We start from the raw sequence: 21,570 nt of genomic DNA on the forward strand, positions 1-21,570 counted from the left end.
AATTTGCGTCACCGCATGCGTTTTTACATAACGACAAATATAATTTTTTATATATAATTAAATATGTTTATATTTTATAATTTATTAAATAAAATCATATTCAGTTTACAAATAAATAAAGTTGTAGTACACAAATAAGTTACGTGTAAAATCTTTGCCGCAGTAAAATTAATTTTTCAAGAATTTAATCTCACAAAATAAAATAGTAATAAATCGTTGGTACCATAATTATATTATCATTAAAAATTAAAAAATTTAATCATTTCTTTGTTTTTTCCCATCACCACTAATTTTCCATTTAATAATGCCAATATTCTCTCTCTTTCTTTTCCTTCCGCTATTATTATCATTATTTTGTACCCAGTTTTCAATCATATTAAGAAATGCCCATCCTTCTCTCATTTTCTTATTGGCGAATATTTTTATATCTTTAGGGTAAAGCATTTTATCAGTTGTAATAATAATTAATTTAGATCTTGCTCTACTTGTTGCTACATTCAATCTATTTATATCAAACACAAATTCTTTTGTGAATGTTTCATCTAAATTATAAAATCCAAAACATGCTATAACAATATCTGCTTCTTTTCCTTGCATTTTTTCTGTTGTATCAATTATTTGTAATTCATTTGTATATCTTTTAAGTTGTGATTGAATTGCATTTCGTTGTCGATGATATGGTGTTACTATAAGTAATGATGGCTTCTTGGTTTCTTCCATTTTATTTATAGAAAGATAAATTTGTTCTACAACTTCGACTTCAGTTTGTAGAAATTTATCTTCTAATGTTCTTGGATCATTTCTTAATCTTTTGTTTTTAATCATTGGAAGTTTTACTAGTACAATTGCTGAGCCTGGTGATAAAATTCTTTGAATTGGTGTATCCTCAAATTGTGAATCTTCAAATAATAATGATGATTTTTTTAGTGGTGAAATATTATAATCATCACCGTACATCTTTTGAAAAAACCCATTCAATTCTTGATTCTAAAATAGGAATGAAAATTGAGAATGTTATTAATTCGAATAAAATTACAATAAAAAAAAATGTTATTATGACGAAACAGACCATTCTCCAATTTTCTTTAAGTTGTGCCGTAAGAGGTCCAAAATTATGTTTTTGCCCTTTTTTTAAGATAAAATCTTTCTCATGAATAACATTACCATTCTCTTTACGCATTAAACATTGCAAGATTGACCCAAATATGAGAGGATGATCGAGTGGAAATGTAGGATAAGTGGCTCGAAGAATTGGTCCCATTTGCTATTTAAATAAAAAAAAAAACAGGTAAATACTAAATTAGATTTGATATGTTTAAAATTTTATATAATTACCATATGATCTCCAGCAACAATTAACTTTCCTGATTTTGGATTCAAACATTCAATTGCAATGCTAGCATCTGATACCAATAACTTTTTAAAAAAAACGTAGAAATTTAAATTATGAATATAATATTTTTAAATTTTAAATATCTAAATGTACCTGAGAACCTTCGTCAATTATCATTATATCACATCCGACCCAATCAAAATTCCATGTTTCTCTTACTTTAAACCAATCCCAAACTGTACCCCCAATCACAATTGGTTTACCGTTCACGATCGGTTTACCATTAATTTCGATTTTACTCTTTAAGTCCCGTGCTTTACACTTTTCTATTCCATTAAGGTGATTCTTTTTTAAATTGTCGGTTAAATAAATGATATCAAAATTACTCGTCTTATGGTGTTGTTTTTGTACAGTTGAAATTCTATCCAATAAATTTTCAATAGCAGCCCTAGTAAAAGCTGTTAGACCGACTATATAATTCTTTGTCAACTTACACTTATATTCACTTAAATACCATGTGGTAAATAGCGAAAGGAAATGTGTTTTACCAGAACCCTATTAAATGGAAAGTGATGTTAATAAAATAATAAAATAATGTAAAACATAATGAATGTATGAATATAATTACAGGTGGTCCCCAAACAATTTGAAGTCTTCTTTTCAATATTTTTTTTGAAATTTCTTCTTGTGACGGAGACATTTGTAATTTGATCTTTTTAAATTGTTCTACTTCCCCAGTTAATTTCTGTGCCCATTCATTTGGATTTTTTAAAAGATTCTAAATTAATGAATGTAATTTAATTAGATTGAATTTTTTATTTTCTGAAAAAATATTTAGAGCAGGAAAGAAAAAAGAAATTAACCATAAATACTGATTCATGATCGTCCCTTTTGTCCATTTTAGTAAGCGTTTTTAAAACTCTATCTAGATTATGATCATAATATCGTTTGTAAAGACGATATTTTATCTCTTTACTAAAATTTGTTGAGGAGAATCCTTTGGTTCTTTTCAAATAGAATAATGGCGCTTTTTTTTCCGGATCACTATAATCAACTTTATAAATATCCACAAGCAATAAGGAGGATTTACTATGATTTGTTCGATACTCCATATCCGAAAATCGAATTGCTTTTAAGACACCCTATTTTTTTAGATAAAAGATAAAAAAATTTAATTATAAAATGTTCCCTATTTTATAAAGTCAAATTTTTAAAGAATTATTTATTACTTCAGGATTATCTTCAACGAGAATAAAACTATGGTAAAAGCTGCATTCCAACTCTTTTTTATTAGTACTTAAAAGAGTGAATCGTGCAATTTTTGAATCACTATTAAGTTCTTCAAATTGAAGTTCGCTTCCGTATACAGCTTCGCCATACATAAAATCTTTTATCCTATCAGATCTATGTCGGTTACATTTTTTTATAGCTTCATATTGTTTAAAAAAATATAATTTACCCAAATAATTATTTTTAAAATTTTCAACTTCAGTTAAAGTAAATTTTGGTGGAATAAATATTAATATAGAAGAAATATCATTTGTTGATTTTTTAAGAAGTTCATAGTAAGCTCTTATTATAGCATTGGCAAAATCGTTTCTTAATAAATGAAGGTCATTAATAATTTTTAATGAATTTAAATATCCGGGAGCCCATAACTTAAAAATATTTTCTAACTCAGCATACTCAATATCTTTAAAATCATCATTTTTCTTAATAATTATAAAGTTATATTTACTATCTTTTAATGTTGGCTTCACTAGTTGGTCCCGTATATCAATAAATCGATAAAATCCAGGTACATGGAACGCAATATTTTCGCTTATTGCACGTTCTAAAACAATCAATCTTGGAAAATCTCTCCATTCTTTTGATATATTTGGAAACTTAAAAGACTCTGTGGTGTTATTTTGGGATGCTAATAACAATGAATCTTCAAATAAATTAAATAAACACTTTGTAGCACTTTGTTGAATATTTCTTGAGACATTACTCTCATCCATAGAAATGATTTCCAACAAAACATTTTGAATAACTTTTTTTTCTTGATCAGAATAGACAAAGGCACAAGCTTTTGATTCATATTTTTGTAGATATTTAAAAATGTCTTCCAATACAATCACAAAGCAACTTATCAGATGGATAAATGATTTTAATGAAACATCATTCTTTGAAATTGATTCAGAGTATTTATGATTCTCTATTTCATGCCCACTATTATGATAGAGGCATATTCCCCATGCAAAAGGACGTGATAAATAATGATCCAAAGACATTGAAATTATCAAATTATGAACTGTCTTCTGGGGAAAATTTGCTGTTGGAGTTTCAATAAACTTTATTATATTTAATAAAGAAAGAAAAATTGTTTTTATGTTATTAATAAAAAAATCTATTTTGAAAAGTGAATTAAAAGTAGAGAAATCTATTATACCTGTGCTTGGTTAGTTTCTTTAGCCTTAAGATATGGTGACCTTTTTTCTAATCTTTTATCATATTTCACAATATGTTTAATTCTTCTATTTATATCTTTTTCACTGGAACTGAAATTCTCACTTCCAATTTCCAATTTCTTTATCACTTTAGCTATATCTTCAATATCATCATCTGATTTTCCATCACTTATGAAAGTTTTCAAATTCTCAGCTTCCGCAAGTGATAAATAAGGAATCATTGAGATAGTACCTTTAGCATCTTTTCTACAAACATTTACAAAATCACAAGTTCTACACCTTGAATTATAATGCCAAGGTGGTGATTCAGCGTTTATAATTTTTGGTAATTTTTTTCTAAAAAATTCATTTACTTCTGGAAGAAAAAAATCCAAACGAAAATTTTCTAATTGAAAAGTAGTTTTCGATTTCGATGATGGTAGATAAATTCCTCCCGTATTTGAAATGAAAAGTCCATTAATTTTTTTAACAATAAATTCGAGAAGAAACGCATACGAAGCTACTTGAAACTAATAATAATAAAAAGAAAAAGATATATAATTTATTTTATTTATTCTGCATTTAATAAGTTATTTGCATATTTTATCTTACCTGATGAGAAATATGTGTACTTTTTGAAGCCTTAGCATCATAAATCATTATTTCCTTTTTACTATTTCTCTCTTTAACTTCAATAAAATCTGGTACAAAAGCTCCTAATTTAATATTATCTATTTGCATTTCATCATAAAATTTATCTGGTACGTTAAACTTCATTTGATAGAATATTTGACCATTCTTAGCATTTTTTAAACAATTCATTGTATAATCAACATTTTTCTCACAATCAATCACGTTCTTTAATTTATTTTTAACTTTTAATTCAAAATCGATTCCACGATTTTTCATTGCTTCATTTATAGTTTTGTGATTTTTTTTTGTTCCTCCGTTATTATTATTCTGTATTTCATTACCGTTATCTTTGTCTGATATAAGTCGTACAAATTTATCACAATTATAAAAATAATATTGTGATAATTCAGATATAACCAGCGGTTTCTTTTTCTGCATCATAATATAAATATATTATATCGGTAATGGATAAAACTTTATTATGTGTGTACGCTTTATAAATACGATATATTACTATTACGAAAAGAGATATATTTTACTGACCTGTGACATTTTTTAAATTTTTAATAATTTTAAGGCCAAAAAAACCAAGAACTAAAAACCCGAGTTTTAATAATTTTACGAACATATGATCGGCAAACAATCGACGATCATAAACTCAAATGATTTTACACATGGTCCTTTTGTAAGAAAAAATGGAAATTGGTTGATCAACAATCGTCTCATAATTGCCTTTTTTTAATACAGTCATTAATAAACTTTGCCTTGCGTCACGTATTCGGAATATGAAGACCGATCACAAGAACCGGACTATCATTTTGTTTTTGTGTGCTTTTGTTGCTTTTGTGTTTTATATATATGTTTAGTGTCTTTTGTGTATATTTGTGTTATTGTTGCTTTTGTGTTTTTTTTTGTGATAGTTTTTTTTGGAAATTAAACTGAATTTGTCCATCAGAGAATGTCCAGAAAAATACCTTTCTTCTGTTTTCAAAAATGTTTTAGCAGAGGACAGCCATATTTTATTGCCGCTTTCAAAATTAATAAAAAAAGGTAATGCGCGTCATGTAACATGAAATCATAAAAATTTTATTGCAAGGACTCAACAAAATTTTGCACTCACGTGATACATATTGTGACTTAATGGCTGATACTAACTTTACTTTTTAAAATTTAAAGAAAATAGACTATGTTCGATTCACAACAATTGAAAAAAAGACCACATTTATCTTCCTAAAATAGATTGTTATAAATTATATCCGAGTGATATTTTTTATTTAAATATATTAATTTTATATTCTTTGTTCTACCATCATTTATATGTAGGTAAATGCATAACAATGGTTCTAACTGAATTTTTTTTTTAACGTCAGTTTCTATAGGACTCTTCTTAAGTTCTAAATAATCGTCCCTTTTTCCCGGTATCTATGCATACTTTCCATAGTCTCAGATCAATTTGGTGTTTTCGATTCTCTTTGATTGCATCCCTGAAGTGCGAAAAGTCACATCTCTGTTTTTTTTACCGTATAAAACGATTATTATGTAAATAATAATAACCCTGATAATCATTTTTTCAATTTTTTTTTTCTTTTTTTAAGTACGTATATCGGTCTTCTTATACAATTTTACATTATCGCTGATTGGAAGACATTTATATAGATTACTACCGGAAAATGAAATCGATGTTATTCTTGTGTTAGTTTTATTATTTTCCCGTAAAAAGACAGAGAAAGAACGCGAGATTTAAAAAATAAGCAACTTTTCAGGGCCGGAATTACGATAATGTCTGTAAACTCTGGCCGGCACTATCAAAAAAGGAATAATCTATAAACTCATGACCTTTTTACATTTTTTTGGAGTTTGTATTCAAGATTTGAAAAACAATGATTTAAGATCAATTGTAATTTCCGATATTTTTATAACATATTTTCTTAATATTACGTAAAAAATTGAATGCTGGTAATGAAAATCAGAATAATATCAAGCTTAATAGGTTAATTAGGTAATTTGAGACTTCATATATCATTAATATAATGATATTTCATTTCTTATTAATAATTTTAAATTTATAGGATAGGTCGCTTTCAATTATTCATTGATGAATTAATTGGCAGATTTTGTTAAAATGATTTTTACTGGGTTGCCTTGGGTTGCTTATTGTAAACTCTACAAAAATTACAAAAATATAATATTTTTTGATTAACGTAAAGCACGTTCATTTTGTATAAAGCGAAAAATTATCATGTTACAAATCTCGATGTATGTAAGCACTTTATACCACTTGTTAATTTTAAATTTAATATTTTATGATAATTCATAATTTATAAATATTTACGCTGCATACTCGAGAGTCATCAAATAATTCAGCGTGATTATTCCATTTAGGATGATATTTAACAATATCTATGTTTTCTCGATTTAATTTTAAAAAAATATTTTCGTTCATAATATCGATGAATTGATCTATATACAGTAATCGTTGTACAGATCGTTCAAATGTTCTTAACTTTGACGAAATTCAAAGTTAACCATTTAAGGACATTGTACCCTTGATCCTATTATCTGATATCAAATAACTAATTAATAACTATTGAGGTTACGTTGTTGCGCGATCAGATGTAATGACCATATAAGAAGCTCGACATACGTACTTTAAGAAAATTTATGTATAAACTGAATTAATTATCAGGTTAGATTTTTGTCTTCAGGTTTAAGTGATTATACTATTAACATAATATATTCTCCAAACATGCTTAAAGTTGGTTTATTGTAATGCTTGCGTATATGTCATTCCTCATCTTCTTTATCCATTTCATCATACAAAAATACGTCGAAATTCAAATTCGCATACGAAGCAAAAAGGTAATCGTTAAGTTTTATTGTATTTTTAATTAAAATTATTGTATATTAAAAAATTTTTTATCAGAAAAATCCTGTTCCACCAGTAATTGAACCAATATTTATGGGAGAAAATGAAAGCAGTAATAGAGAAATTGGAAATGATAATGATATTATTATAGCTTCTACCTATAATATACTGTAAATTGAGTAAAACAGTGTATATTTTAACTTGAATAAAACCATTTTTATACTGCTTTATCAACATGGAAAATAATATTTGACAAGTCTACGATGACATTTTGATGTAATGTAATATAAAACCTTTTAATTTTAACTGAAAATTATTCGATAAGTTCAATACACCACTGTAATAAAAGAAAATCATACAATGTTTATTAGTTATTATTTAATTAAAATAAAATTCATAATTAACATACCTCATCATTTGCACCAATTCTATCTTCATGACCAACGACTTCTTGAAATGTTTCATCGTTAATTGTAAAAGTAAAATCATGACTTCGTAAATAAAGATCCTGTCCATCTCCAATGATTTTCAATTTAATTATATCTTTTGAATTTACATATAAAGTATTATTATCATTATGTGTTCTGTTTTTAGATTCTAAATTTATGATTTGCCAACAAGCATTATAAGTTTCATAATTACAAAATGCTATATTATAAATATAGAAGTATTATTAATATTTATAATAAATTATAAAAAAAAATAATAATAAATAATACTCTCATATTGTACCTTCTGATTGTCCAGTTGTTGGAGACTTGTAATTGTAACTTAACCAAAATAGATTGTTGGTTTCCTTATGTCTAAAATGAAATCCATCATTATAAAAAACCATATTCTGTTGATTCAGTTTATGACTTTTAATTTTTGATAAGAGCCAAATAGAATGTGAGTTAGAAAATTTTTCGCCAGCAAACACCTAAAAAAAGAAACACAAGTTTTTCATCAAAATTTTGATGAATCAGATTTTAAATTAATAAAAATAAAAAATTACTAACTATATTCCTTCGAGAACCTGTTTGATATTTTATATCACAACTTGATAAATATCTACCAGTTGTCACATGTTTCAAAGCAATTAAAGAATCGGATTTAATTATTTTTAATTCATCAAGTACAACTTCGTTAAATAATTTAACTATTTCATCAATATAATAAGGTGATTCTTTTGGATCGATATTATCTACTCTTTTTGCAAATTCAATTTTAAAGAAATCATTCGAATAAGAATTAACAAGTAGAGTTTTGAGTTCGTCAGGATCATTAATTTCCGCATAATTACAAAGTGAACGAAAATTTGCAAGGAATGAAGCAGTGTAATTCTCCTCTTTTCCGGGATTATATTTCATTAATTGTAATTTTCTTTTACAAGAATTTTTGAAAATAGTAAAGGTTGTGTGTGACTTAAGAGATTTAATAAGTTCATCAAAAGAGTTAATTTCTTTAGGAATTATTATGGTGGAATCTATCATAAGTTTACAAATTTTAAGAATTTGTATTTCATTTTCAACTCCTTTTAAGTAACAATGAGTTTGTACTTGTTTTAACCATTCTTCAGGATGAATATTTCCATTATATTTTGGTAGTTCCATGATTAAAGATAATTTTAGGATAAAAAGTATCTTTTCCGATTTTAAATAAAATTATTTGTGTCACGTAAATCACGTGACTATTTGTCATGACCTACATAGCTAATTTTCTTGATGCTGGCAACGACTCACCGCGATGGCGCGATATTGCCAATCAAGTAGTTCCACGTATAAACCGTATAAACGCAATGCATTGAATTTAAGTATTGCTCATGTTACACTTTTAATTTCTCCATATTCATCCTTGATAAACTTGAAAATTCACAATCATGTCTTATCAAATGTGCCCAAATCTCATCAATACTTCTTTTAGTAATATTCTTCTTGATAAATGTTATCCTAAAATTTTTTAAAAAAATAAATATACAATTATATAAACCTTCCATTAATTGTATTTATTATATTTCCAAAAATTTCAGAAATTGTAAGTATAATTTATACTCAAAATATTAATAAAAATCTTCTTGATGTTTTACTAATTATTTTTTATTATTCTTTTTTTTTAGTTTGAAATTAATTTTTTTCAATCTCTCGACTTGAAAAATGAAAAAAATCTAAAAAATCTGCATAATATTTCATTTTTCATACACATTTTATAGAATTCGAAAATTGTTTTTTGAATATGTATATAATATTTTGTTATATACAAAATTATGAAACTCAAATTACTTTTTCAAAAGATTCACCTTATTTCTAATAGAAAATAGTAACCTTTAAATTTTGTTATGGTAGAAACCAAATTTCAAGTCGAATTCTTGGCAACATCACTAGTCGAAAGACTAAATAGGAAAAATATTTTCCCCATTATATAATAATTTGGAAATATATTTCCACCATTATATATTAATTTTCACCCTGATCTATTTTCTTCATTATAACAATTCAGAAATATGTTTTCTCCATTATATAACAATTCAGAACCCTTTATATTTTTCTATTTCTTGCATTTCTATTGGAAAATTTGAATACAATTATATAAACCTTCCATTAATTATATTTCCATAATTTCAGAAATTGTAATTTGAGTATATATTTTATATTTTATCCGGCTCATATTTTAATAAAAATTAAATTAACAGTTTTTTTATTTTTTATTTTTTATTTTAATAAAAGACATCTATCTATTAAAATTCATGGTAATCAGATAAAATTTATTACATACAATATATTAGAGTCAAATTAAACAAAAGATACCAAGTTCTATAAGCGCTAGGCACGGTATTAATAATGGATCCAGGACGCAGTGCAGGATGTAGTATTAGGCTACTTTAGAATTGAATTGATTGGGGTTAGCCGATCAATCAATGGACCAACAGTTTTGCTGGTACACGTCTGATCGGGTTACACCAACCAATAAAACATGTGATCAAAAATGCCGATCAATCAATTATGAAGTAGCCAATTGTATAATAATAGTAATCGTTTAGCAGTAATCAACTTATCTACTTAATGTTCTTTTTCTTCAAAAGTTTTTGAAAATACTCCATAACCATCTCAATAGCAAAACTCTGACAATCTTCTAAATTTACTCATGCGGTTGAAGCAACAAATAGTTAATCGTACGTATAAAATGCTTAAGAAATTAGTCAGTTTTTATCTTATAAATGATTAAAAAGTTAACCAGTCTATATACCTTATTCTTCAAAGAAGAGCAACATACTCGGGCACATATTATAAACCCAACAAGTCGTCATGATATTGCTACTATTGAACCATTATTTAGGAATTGTTGCCACCTAATTTCCACAAAGTTATATCTGATTATACCCTATTCGAGTATCCCGATTGAATCCTTAGTGTACTCCTTTTGCGTCATTTTATCAGGTTCCTTGATTGGTGAACGATAAAAATAATAATAGGGGACCAACAAGATGGAATGAGATTCAATCTGTTTCCACCAAAGTTATTGCGAATTAATCACCACATGCAAGCAACCGATAGACGGAAATCTTAATATACTTAGAAGACGTCTTGCAAAATATTTAGGATTGATCGTTTTATAAATTTGTTGTGGCAAAATTTACTTTTTTTATCTTATTTCAATTTATTTCATACATGTCATCCATTATTTCTCTCAAATCCAAATAATAATGTTTAGTAATAAACATGATGTTTTGTAATTCCTAATAAATAAATAAAGATTATAACGCATTACATTTAATTTATTGTTTTTTTTTTTAATTTTGCTTATTAAATTTATACTTTTAAATTCATCTATGGTTACATCACTATTGGTCAAAATTTTCAACTTTTATCAATTATAGTAACTTTAACATTATCAAAAGAAATTATCCAGAATATACAATAATATTAATATCCACAGTCTAATTGGTCGACCGGTCAAATTTCTGGCAAGATCATACACGAAATACATTAGACAATAATGACATTAAAAATTCATTGTAAAAAGCATATGCTTTTAATATTTTCTTCTACCAATTCCATCTTTTGATATCCTCAACAATATCCTCAACAAGAATGATTGCACTACAATTATGGCAATAAGGCACGCTTGATCTTTGCAAATGAAAAATGAAAGTCAAGCCAAAGTATTCGATTGACTACACGGAAGCAATTTCGACTTTGACCAAGGAGAAGCTCGTATTGTTAGTTAGCATTATAGTATGAAGTGTGCATTATTATAAATGATTATTAAAAGAAATGTGCTTATTAAACCATAAACCATATAATATTTTACCAATTATAACATTGATTTGCTCATTTTCAATAATTTTAATACACCACTAAAAATAGTAAATTAATATAAAATAGATATTAAATACCTCATCAAATTTCCATTATTTGATGACAAATGACTTCTTGAAAGTTTTATCTCAAACCATAAATGTGAAATCGTAAAACATAGCCACTACATTCTATCTTTCGTTTACATAAGGAGTATTTAATTTGTTGGATCTGGATTAATACAATTGAAATAGGCACCTCTTCCTACACTCAAGAAAATTTTTTGAATTTATCACTAAATCACAAAAAAAATATGATTAAGTATAAAATATATGTATACCTTCTGAATGCCTAGTTGTAGGATATTCAAATTAAGTCCGGTTGCTTTACGAATCAAATAAAAGTTTCAATCATAAAATATTTTTCGGATAGTATTTGTATAACATGATTTCATCGTTAAATAAAGTCACACGTACATTAAAAATAAGTAAATTAATAAAATAATCTATTATGTTTAATATCAATACAAATATATTTCTATAAAGCATTTACACTTCATTTCACCAGTAAATACCTTAAAATAAATATTATTTAAATAGTAATGCATACACTTTGTTTCCAAACCTATTTGGCAACATGGTTTAAAATATTAAATTCATTTGCAAAATCATCTAATAACTTCACTAAAATCATTTAAATATTTCGTCTACTAAATAAGTATCTACTCTTTTCATAAATCACTCCTAAATATTCACTTGAATGAGCAAGTAGTTAAATTTCTTAATTTCAGCATTATTATAAAATGAATCTAAAATTGTCAAATATAAAAGTAAAATTTTCATAATATTTCATTGATTAAAATATAGAATCTTTAAAAAAATGGTATGTAATTTAAAAAGATTTAATAAATTCATCTAAGGAATTCATTTTATTAAAAGAAGTGATTATGGTGGAATTTATCATGAGTTTACAATTTTTAAAATTTTTTTGTTTATTTTCAATTTCTTTTAAATAGCAAGTTTGTAATCATTCTTCAGGATGAACGATACAAGTATATTTTAGTAGTTCCATATTTAAAAAGTTTGAGAAAAAAAAAGGTAAAAAATAATTTAAAAAATTGCTAATTTTATTCTAATGATATGATTTGTAATGCATATGTAAGTAAAATAATTAAATAAATATATTAAATATATGATTAAGCTAATAAATTCATTTGTTTTGAATGAAAATAGTTTTGAATGAAAATATTTCTAAATATTATAATTATGATCAATAAGTTCAATTTGCCACTGTATAAAATAAATATTAAAATCAGATATTTAATAAATTAAAAAATATATATAAATAATAATTATAAAATACCTCATCACTTCCATTGAATCTTCCCCTATGCCCAACGACTTCTTGAAAAGTTCTATTCCCAATTCCAAATCTGTAATTATGACTAGATAAAATATAATTATCTGGATTATCGAAGTTCTCAGCTTCATCGGAATAATCCGAAGAAAAATCAGAACTTCTTAAAGTAATTATATCACCAGTCTTCACGTAGGGTGTATTATTATGTTTTGTTGTATTGCAACGTAAAGTAGAATAATAATAATCACTTCTACAATGTACTATAAAAATAATTAGTTAATAATTAATAATTAATATACTAAATAATATTTATGTAATAATACCTTCTGCAAATCCAGTTGTAGGAGATTTATAACATCTTTCTATATATAGCTCATGTCCAGTTGCTTTATGAGTTAAATATACGTCATCGCCATAAAATATTTTATCAGTTTGATAGGAATTACAAGAATTTAATAACCATGAAAAATTTGATTTTTCATTGGATCTTTCACCAGCAAATACCTAAAATAAAAAATGGAAAATTGAATAATGTAAAATAAATTAAATAATGAATTAAATAATAAAAAATTTTATACTTACTAATTGCTGTTTAGAACCTGTTTGATATTTCATTTTACAACTAGATAAATATTTTCCTGTTAAAACATGTTTTAAAGTAATTAAAGAACCATATTTAATTACTTTTAATTCGTCAAAGACAACATCGCTAAACGCTTTAAATATTTTATCTGTCGAATTAACACCATCCACACTTTTCAAGAATTCATTTCTTGAGAATTCATTTGATGAATATGTACTAAAAAGTAAATTTTTAATTTCTTTATGATCATAAATTTCCGCATCATTACAAAGTGAACGAAAATCGGCAAGGAATGTTGCAGTATAATTTCCTTCTTCCTCGGGAATATATTTCATTACTTGTAATTTTCTTTTACAGGAATCTTTAAAAATGCTAAAGGTTGGATGTGAACTAAGTGCTCTAACAAGTTTATCCAAATTATCAATTCCTTCCGGAATATAAATACTTGAATTTATCATTAAAATGCATAATTCAAGTATATCAGGTTCACTCGTAATTCGATTTATTTTACAATAGGCACGCATTTGTTTAACATATTCATTAGGATGGCAAGTTCCGTTATATTTTGGTATTTCCATTGTCGAAAACCAACTGTTAAAAAAAAAATAAAAAAAAAATTTATGAAGTTGCGAAATGGTTGGCTTTTATAATTAATGAAATGATCATCAATGATATTGTGTTATTGTTAGTCGATTAATGTTTTTATAGTTTTTAATAGACTGATATCGGATACGGATATCTTAACCCCATTAGGTCCTAATGACCGATTGATTTGATCATGTGATCTATTGATTCCAAATTAAGGTTGCAGTTTAATAAAACTCCGTTTAATTTGCTTTTGTCCTTTTGATTCATATTTAAACGTATATTAAAAAAACTCATTCAACATGCCCAAATGTAATTATTAATTAGATTTATTTACAAAATAGTGTGTTATGTCACAAAAACTCTATAAACTAATTAATTTGTAATTCGTAATTGTAATTTTGCAATTTCTTCAATTAATAATTGCTGAGCATGTCTTTGATCCTCTTCATTAAAATCTTGAGAATCATCAATAAAGAAAGACGAAACCCTCTGAATATCAATAATATTATTTCGATATCTTAATTTACATAAATATTTTAAATATTTTATATTAGGAGTTAGTAAAAAAAACAACAACATAATGTGGCAAAGAAAAAATATAATAAAAATATTTAAAACATACTCTTTAGTAACATTGACCAGTACATCATCTTCATAGTTAATATGTTCTGGTAGTTTAGTCTTCATATTAGGATCGGGTGTGATAAACATTCTCGCGTTAAGATCTTCTCGCGTGAATTTCCTCTCTGGATTTTTCTGATCTACCACTCGACTATATAACAAAATAAATTAAATTTGAGAATTAATTGCTTAAAAAAAGGATAGAATCAGTATATAAACTTACATTGATAAGCTCATTTTATGCACTGAATTGTTGAATAATTTATCTTCAAATGTTCCAGCCGTTATCAATCGATAAACGAATACAGGTTTCGTTTGACCATATCGGTATGCCTAAGTTAAGAAAAAATAAATAACCACGAAACCAAACTTTCAATATTTACAAGTAACTATATTTTGTTTACCCTGCCAATGGCTTGTTCCGCATGGCTAATAAATAATATTAAAAAATTAAAATGAATGTTTGCGTAGATCTCGGAATGGATATTATTAAATAGCACCTACCTTGGGTTCCATTCACCATCAACCAAAATAACCCTATTAGCTCCCACTAAATTGACACCTAAAGCGGCAGTCTATAATAAAATTAATAAGGTTTTACGAATCAAACTTAAATAAAAAGATAATAAAATAAAATAATACTTACCCTGACCGAAATTAATGCGACTCGCCATAATTTAGTACGGTTAAAATCTTTTATTAACATTTGCCGGTTCTATAAGAGAAACGATAAAACAATTGCGAGTTAAATTTAAGACCAAAATTACAAATTAATCTAATCCTATTCGAACTCACAGAAGAAGCCGTGCTCCCATCTATTCGCATAAAGTGAGAATCACTGTCGGGTTTCCATTTTCGTATTATTTTTTCAATGAAATCTATAATATACAAATTTAAAAATTTTTTTTTTTTTCAAAAATAAAGAAAAATTTAATTAAATAATAAAATTACCTAAAGTTGGAATACTTTTAGAGAAAACTAGTACTTTGTCTTTTTTTAATTCACATTTCTCCAAAATCCTCATCAACACTTCCATTTTACAGCTCTCAGAAATAACATCCAAATCTTTAAAAAATTTATAACGTAAAGTTAGTTAAGGTTTCATGTTTAATATATAATATAATATAATATATCAAACCTTTCATGTTGCTCACGATATTATAAATATTTTCTCGAACGGTACTTGGCATCCTTTAAAAATTAAAAAATAAATTATTGAAAAATTTTTTTTTTTCCTTTAACGAATAAAATAATCATAAAATACATTTTTGATTCTTCCATTGCGGTCACTTCACCATCTTCGCCTGTCAAATCTATAACTTTTAATATTATAGTTCGGTTACTAATAGAAACATAATCAAGCAACTTAACTATGTATTTACGATATAATTACCAATTTTTTCTTTTGTTTTGCTCTCCTTAACCTTGTAACTTCCGTATCTATTTGGATCAAGGCTTGGCTAAATAAATTAACAAATTAATAAAAATGAAAAAGATAGCATATTAAAGAATTTAAATGTATTCTGCACATACCAAGACTATTCCAGGATGATTGCATATAACACCTAAAAGATGTGAATATTGTATATTCGGCCCCCCCTCACTTTTTAATGCATCAATTAAAGCCTTGTAAATGTCAAGAACGTTTAAGCATGATAACTCAAATGTAATAAATTAAAATACATCGTATAAAGTATTATAAGACACCTTATATATCTCTAATTGACGTCCATGCATTCTGCAAGAAATAAGATATTCTACTTTTGTAGGCAGATCCTGTTCTAAAATACTGACATTTTTCCTATAATAAAGACCGAAAACGTTAATTTAAAAAATTTTTCTTTATATTAAAAGAATTCAAACTGATAATTAAACAGCTAGCTACCTATGAACAATATCTTCAATAATATTGCCAAGAACGTAAAGCATCTTTCTTGAAAGCTATAGCGCATTAATACAATATTCGTAATATTTAATTATATTATATATTGAAAAATAAAGAAAGGGCAAAAATAAATAAATGGAACAACCTTTTGATCCGCAGGATCGGCTTGTTTATACAAACCATTTTGAATAGGTAACATATACACTTTTCTAAAATCTTCAAGCTCACCCAAATAATTGGGACATACAAATTGTATCTGCAATCAAAATTAAAATCAAAAAAAAAAGGAATCCTATGTAACCCCATATATTATATATTTTTATGTTCATTAAAAAATGTTCAACAATACGTACCATGCACCAATACTCAACCTAAAAAAGTAAATGAGAATATAAGTGTCAAATTATCATACACAAAAAAAATTATTATAATTTAAAATAAGAATGGATTATTATGCCTTACCAAATTGTTTTGTAAAGGTGATCCAGTCAAAATTATTCGACTTGGAGTTTTTAGACCCCTAAGAACATCATTAAGTTTTGTCTAAAAAAAGTTTCATTATAATTATAATTTGTTTCTACTTTTATATATAAAATGACCCAACTTACATCCTTCGTTTTAAGTATATGGCCTTCGTCTGCAACTACTAACGATGGACCGGGATCCAAGAAGAATTTATTGTATTCATCTCTGTGTGGTGAATTTTGTGTTACGAGATGCCTATACATTTCGTACCCAATTAAAAGCACGCCACCTTCTTGAAACCATAAAGAAATAGTAGAATGACGCTGATTAAGGCTGTTTTCTAAACAATTAAATTAGATAACTTAAATTAAAATATTCCGAGTTAAGGTTAATGATATAACAAATAACTTACCACTATTAAATTTATGTATCTTAAATATTTTATTCACGTCCTTTAACCAGTAATTAAATTCATTTTCCCAATTATCAACAACAATTTTTGGACAGAGAATTAAAATCCTGAATACCTAATATGAGAATAATGTTATATAAATGAAACGTAATAAAACTTTTACGAACAAAAATATTTTACCTTAAGATGATCAGGTATTACTGTATTATTTTTATATCCTCGAATATGATAAGCCAATGTGAATAAAAATGTTATAATTTGAAACGTTTTTCCTAACATTTAATAAAATATAAATTCACATTAACCAAATTTTATACCAATAAAAATATTTTAAGATTCTTTTACTTACCTAATCCCATCGAATGCGCAAGAACACAGCCTTTATTGAACATTATTATATTCTTCCATAAGAATCGAACACCTTCAATCTAAATTAGTATTATAAGTAATTCCTTGGTTTAACAAATAAAATTGAATAAAATTGAATCTAACTACGAACCTGATGTGATTTCAATTTGCTGCCCAAAACATCGGGAATGTAAATATGATCTTCGCTTTCATGATGTCCAAGATTAATAACTACCTACAATGGGATGTTAAACATATTACTTAACAAATTGAATATCAAGTCTAACAAATAAGATATAATGCGAATAATTATACCCCTTCAGAAGGAGTTACAAGTTTTGATTGCCTATTTATTTAATATAAACATCAGTATCAATAATTAACGATATTCCTATATATTCCTATATATAAATAAATATCACTTACATCATAAATCTGTCTCTATAATCCTGCTCAAGCATACTTCTCGCCTTACGCTGTTCAATAACGGTTTCTGATTCTTTAGCTCTCTTTCTTCGTTTAGATTTTTTTTTGATTTCGTAAGAACTGTCAGAGTCGGAATCCTCATCTTCACTATCTCCAACATAATTTTTTGCAATCTGGGATTCACTCTTCATTTCAATTTCTGTGCGTCTTTAAAACGCAAACATTAAATTAAAGCTGTTAAACAGATAAACAATCGATTATAACGCAAATAATTGCATTCAAACCTTTTGCTCGTAACATAATCTTTCCTCCAAATATAATACTTTTCGAAAGCCTCTTTACTATTTGGTTTTAGTTTACAATTCTTATCACTTCTACATAATATATACAAATACATTCTGAATTCATTAAATATACGCATCAAAACTGGCTGATCTGAAAACTCCTGATCACAATCAAAAGCCAGTTTTACTGAAAGTTCAACTATTTGATCATACAATTCTAGATAAAAAAAGGGATAAAAATAGAACGTTAAAATTATTATATATATTTAGCAGTTTTGAATTATGCATACCTTGGATGTTATATTTGAGGAAGGCAGCATCAACTTGATGATGTAATTGTTCTATTTTTTCTTCATATATATCATCATCATCAGTGTAATTAAAGTCTTTTGGTGGAGCGTAAGGAACGACAGCCTTGGGCATATCAGACTTAGAACTATTGTTGACCTTAAGTTCATCATCATCTATTTCCATATCACTTGCAATTTCTGTATCACTTTCTACAATGATAATATCGGGTGGCTTACTAACAGCTGAAACATCTTTAGGCTCTTTAGGTGGCTTTTCAACTTTAGGAACAACCAAATTTGTTTCTTCCGAAGATGAATTTACTTTAATAGCAACGTCTACAGCAGATTGCATATTTTTAACTTCGGGTGATGAAGCTAATATGTCATTTTCAAGCACATTTGATTCGCTCGATTTATCAGAAGTATGAGACTTTTCGGAATTGACATTTGCAACAGTTTCGTCTGTTAATTTTGCATTATCCTTTGTTACTTGTTCATTTGACTTTTTAGTAACCTTAGGCAAATCCGGTAATTTCATCGTTTCAATGGTGACTTAAAAATCGTGAAATAAAATTTATAATTAGATCATAAAATTCATAATTATTTGTATATTTACATAAAGGAGGCTTACGTGCAGGAATCCCATATAATTCTGCCCATTCCGAATTATAAGTATCCATGTCAACTGGCTCAGAGTCATCAATGAAATCTGAATCATATTCTTCATCTTCATGATCATCAGTAACCTCATCTGAATTCACCTACAACAATTTAATTATATTGTATATTAAATAAACAAAAAAAATAAATAAATAAAGTTAAAAAATACTTCAACATTATCTACGTTTTTAATTTCTTTCTTTTTTTGAGGAATCTTTGCAGGCTTCTGTGGAACTTCTGGTCTAATCAAGAGCTCCAATATCCAATCGATTTTGAATACCTGATGCAAAGTCATATCTAACGCTCCACACGCACGTCTTACTGAAGGTTTTTCTAGCGTTAATTTTTTAACTGTATTAAGATTTGATTTAACTTGTTCAATTAATTGAGGAAGGCGCTAAATTGACAAAATTTAGTATACGCAATTACCGCATTAAAGCTCAATAGTCAATACAACATAATATTATAAATTGTCATAATACCTCATTTCTTAAATGTTTTAAATCTTGTTGTAAGGTAGACATTCGAGTTATATTTTCAGTTTTTTTTTTCCTCGGATAGTATCTTGACCAATAATAATAAGCTCTATTTTCAAGTTGTGGTTTTCTATAAAAGAATAAACTTGTTTTAATATTTTTTTCTCTCTTTTTTTTTTTACAATAAACTCTAATAATTTGATATCTACTTTGTAGCGTCCCATTTTTCTCTCTCTTTTGTCATGTATAAATTAATTAAATGATCGATTTGTGATTCCTCATCTTCACTTGTTTCTGAAGTAATGCTATCATCACTAGAAGAATAGTCTTTGTTTTCTGAATCTGCATAAATGAAAGGAGGTGACCATTTTCCTGTCTTTTTGGCCAATATTCTTTCTTCTTCCATAATTTCTTCTTCAAAATCACTTGTTAAATAACATTTTTCTTCATCATCACTATTACCATAAACCTATAAACATTGAAAAATGTGCTTAAGTATGAATTTGTAAAGACTAATCCCAAAATAATTAATAATTTTAAAATATAATATGCACCGGGAGCAATTCATCATCTTCTGCATACATCCACTTTGTTGCATAACCAAACTCTTTTCGTAGTGATAAGATTCTCTCCTCCTCTTCCTTTGAAATCATATCTTTTCCAGCTCTGATAACATGAAACTTGGAAAGGAAAACTTCATTTGATTCATAAGTGTCTTTTTTATTATTTAATTCAATGTCATTGTCCCTATCATCTTCTTCCATTATTGTATCTCCCTCATCATCCTTAGACAATGCATCATTGTCCTCATAAAGATCACTCCTATCTTCATCACTATCATATTCTTCCTCACTGGAAATAACATCAGAAGTTTCACCATCATCAATTGTTAGATTTGTAATATTATTTTCTACTGATTTATTAGGATCTCGATCATTAACTTCATTTGGCGACTCAAATATAAATGATGTTGATGCAGGTAAAACTAAAGGAACAATTTGAAGTTCTCCTTCTATAATAATAAACATAAAAAATATTATTATTTGTAATTCATAAACACAAATTGTTTTGAAATTTTGAACATTACCATTTTCCAATTGTAAAGCTTGTATCCCATTTAATATTTTAAATCTAGAATTATATGATATGACACCCAAGCGGTTTAACAGAATATTGTCCGTTATATGATTTAATAATATCTCACCATTGATTTCATTTTCTAAACATTCGGAAAAATATATATATAATAAGGAGCAATTCAGAAAAATATGTATACAAAATTATATATACATAATGTATATGCCACGTATACATTTTTTTTTTATCTTTTTACCTTCAAATATCTTTACAACTTGTTCATCAAGTTGTAAAGTATTAGCAAGCCAAGACTTTACTTCTTCTATACTCCAATTCATAGAACCCATCTCGATTAAAAAATATATATAAAAATTAAGAAAAAAAAAATTTTTAAGAGAGAGTTGTGGAATGAAACATATAAAAATTTGGCTTGATTGTTTACTAGCCAAATAAATATTTACTCAAGTTAACAAAAAAAGGAAAGATCATCACGTACCATCACAAATTGCATTATGCTCGTTTTGCCGTTTTTATCGGTGATTAAACTACGTGATCGTA

The 21,570-nt window shown here is 26.5% G+C and overlaps 5 protein-coding genes across 5 annotated transcripts; 1 reads left to right on the plus strand and 4 right to left on the minus strand.

The window, feature by feature from the left end:
• Positions 1-255: 255 nt before the first annotated feature.
• On the minus strand, positions 256-4,978 carry OCT59_013532 (uncharacterized protein; the record flags this gene model as incomplete). Its single annotated transcript, XM_025331313.2, has 10 exons — positions 4,942-4,978; positions 4,378-4,830; positions 3,768-4,295; positions 2,563-3,669; positions 2,197-2,475; positions 1,962-2,111; positions 1,487-1,888; positions 1,336-1,416; positions 1,070-1,264; positions 256-987 (listed from the first exon to the last, which is right to left on the minus strand). The coding sequence occupies exons 1-10, from the start codon at positions 4,948-4,950 to the stop codon at positions 256-258; spliced, it is 3,936 nt and encodes a 1,311-aa protein (XP_025189748.1). The 5' UTR covers positions 4,951-4,978.
• A 2,599-nt stretch (positions 4,979-7,577) lies between these two features.
• Positions 7,578-8,856, minus strand: OCT59_013533 (uncharacterized protein; the record flags this gene model as incomplete). Its single annotated transcript, XM_025312439.2, has 4 exons — positions 7,578-7,601; positions 7,674-7,912; positions 7,997-8,183; positions 8,263-8,856. The coding sequence occupies 4 exons, from the start codon at positions 8,854-8,856 to the stop codon at positions 7,578-7,580; spliced, it is 1,044 nt and encodes a 347-aa protein (XP_025189749.2).
• Positions 8,857-10,384: 1,528 nt separating this feature from the next.
• On the plus strand, positions 10,385-10,807 carry OCT59_013534 (uncharacterized protein; the record flags this gene model as incomplete). The annotated part of the gene is made up of 3 exons (XM_066141588.1): positions 10,385-10,412; positions 10,501-10,629; positions 10,713-10,807. The coding sequence occupies 3 exons, from the start codon at positions 10,385-10,387 to the stop codon at positions 10,805-10,807; spliced, it is 252 nt and encodes an 83-aa protein (XP_066001714.1).
• A 1,981-nt stretch (positions 10,808-12,788) lies between these two features.
• On the minus strand, positions 12,789-14,058 carry OCT59_013535 (uncharacterized protein; the record flags this gene model as incomplete). The annotated part of the gene is made up of 4 exons (XM_025312440.2): positions 12,789-12,827; positions 12,901-13,157; positions 13,221-13,401; positions 13,480-14,058. 4 exons carry the CDS (start codon positions 14,056-14,058, stop codon positions 12,789-12,791), a joined length of 1,056 nt encoding a protein of 351 aa, XP_025189750.2.
• A 221-nt stretch (positions 14,059-14,279) lies between these two features.
• OCT59_013536 (uncharacterized protein) lies at positions 14,280-21,433 on the minus strand. Its single transcript, XM_066141589.1, has 33 exons — positions 21,269-21,433; positions 21,023-21,154; positions 20,490-20,947; positions 20,145-20,404; positions 19,942-20,065; positions 19,644-19,856; positions 19,431-19,560; positions 18,800-19,351; positions 18,510-18,726; positions 18,226-18,432; positions 18,115-18,145; positions 17,951-18,034; positions 17,801-17,879; positions 17,632-17,723; positions 17,452-17,566; positions 17,183-17,379; positions 17,037-17,117; positions 16,928-16,945; positions 16,720-16,830; positions 16,575-16,630; positions 16,397-16,490; positions 16,223-16,315; positions 16,083-16,149; positions 15,954-16,008; positions 15,828-15,880; positions 15,641-15,754; positions 15,485-15,567; positions 15,336-15,404; positions 15,194-15,264; positions 15,094-15,118; positions 14,913-15,022; positions 14,691-14,840; positions 14,280-14,585 (listed from the first exon to the last, which is right to left on the minus strand). Exons 1-33 carry the CDS (start codon positions 21,357-21,359, stop codon positions 14,441-14,443), a joined length of 4,377 nt encoding a protein of 1,458 aa, XP_066001715.1. The 5' UTR covers positions 21,360-21,433; the 3' UTR covers positions 14,280-14,440.
• Between the last annotated feature and the right edge of the window lie 137 nt (positions 21,434-21,570).

The sequence above is a fragment of the Rhizophagus irregularis genome, chromosome 21 (genome assembly GCF_026210795.1).
Source record: "Rhizophagus irregularis chromosome 21, complete sequence".
Taxonomy (NCBI): Eukaryota; Fungi; Glomeromycota; class Glomeromycetes; order Glomerales; family Glomeraceae; genus Rhizophagus; species Rhizophagus irregularis.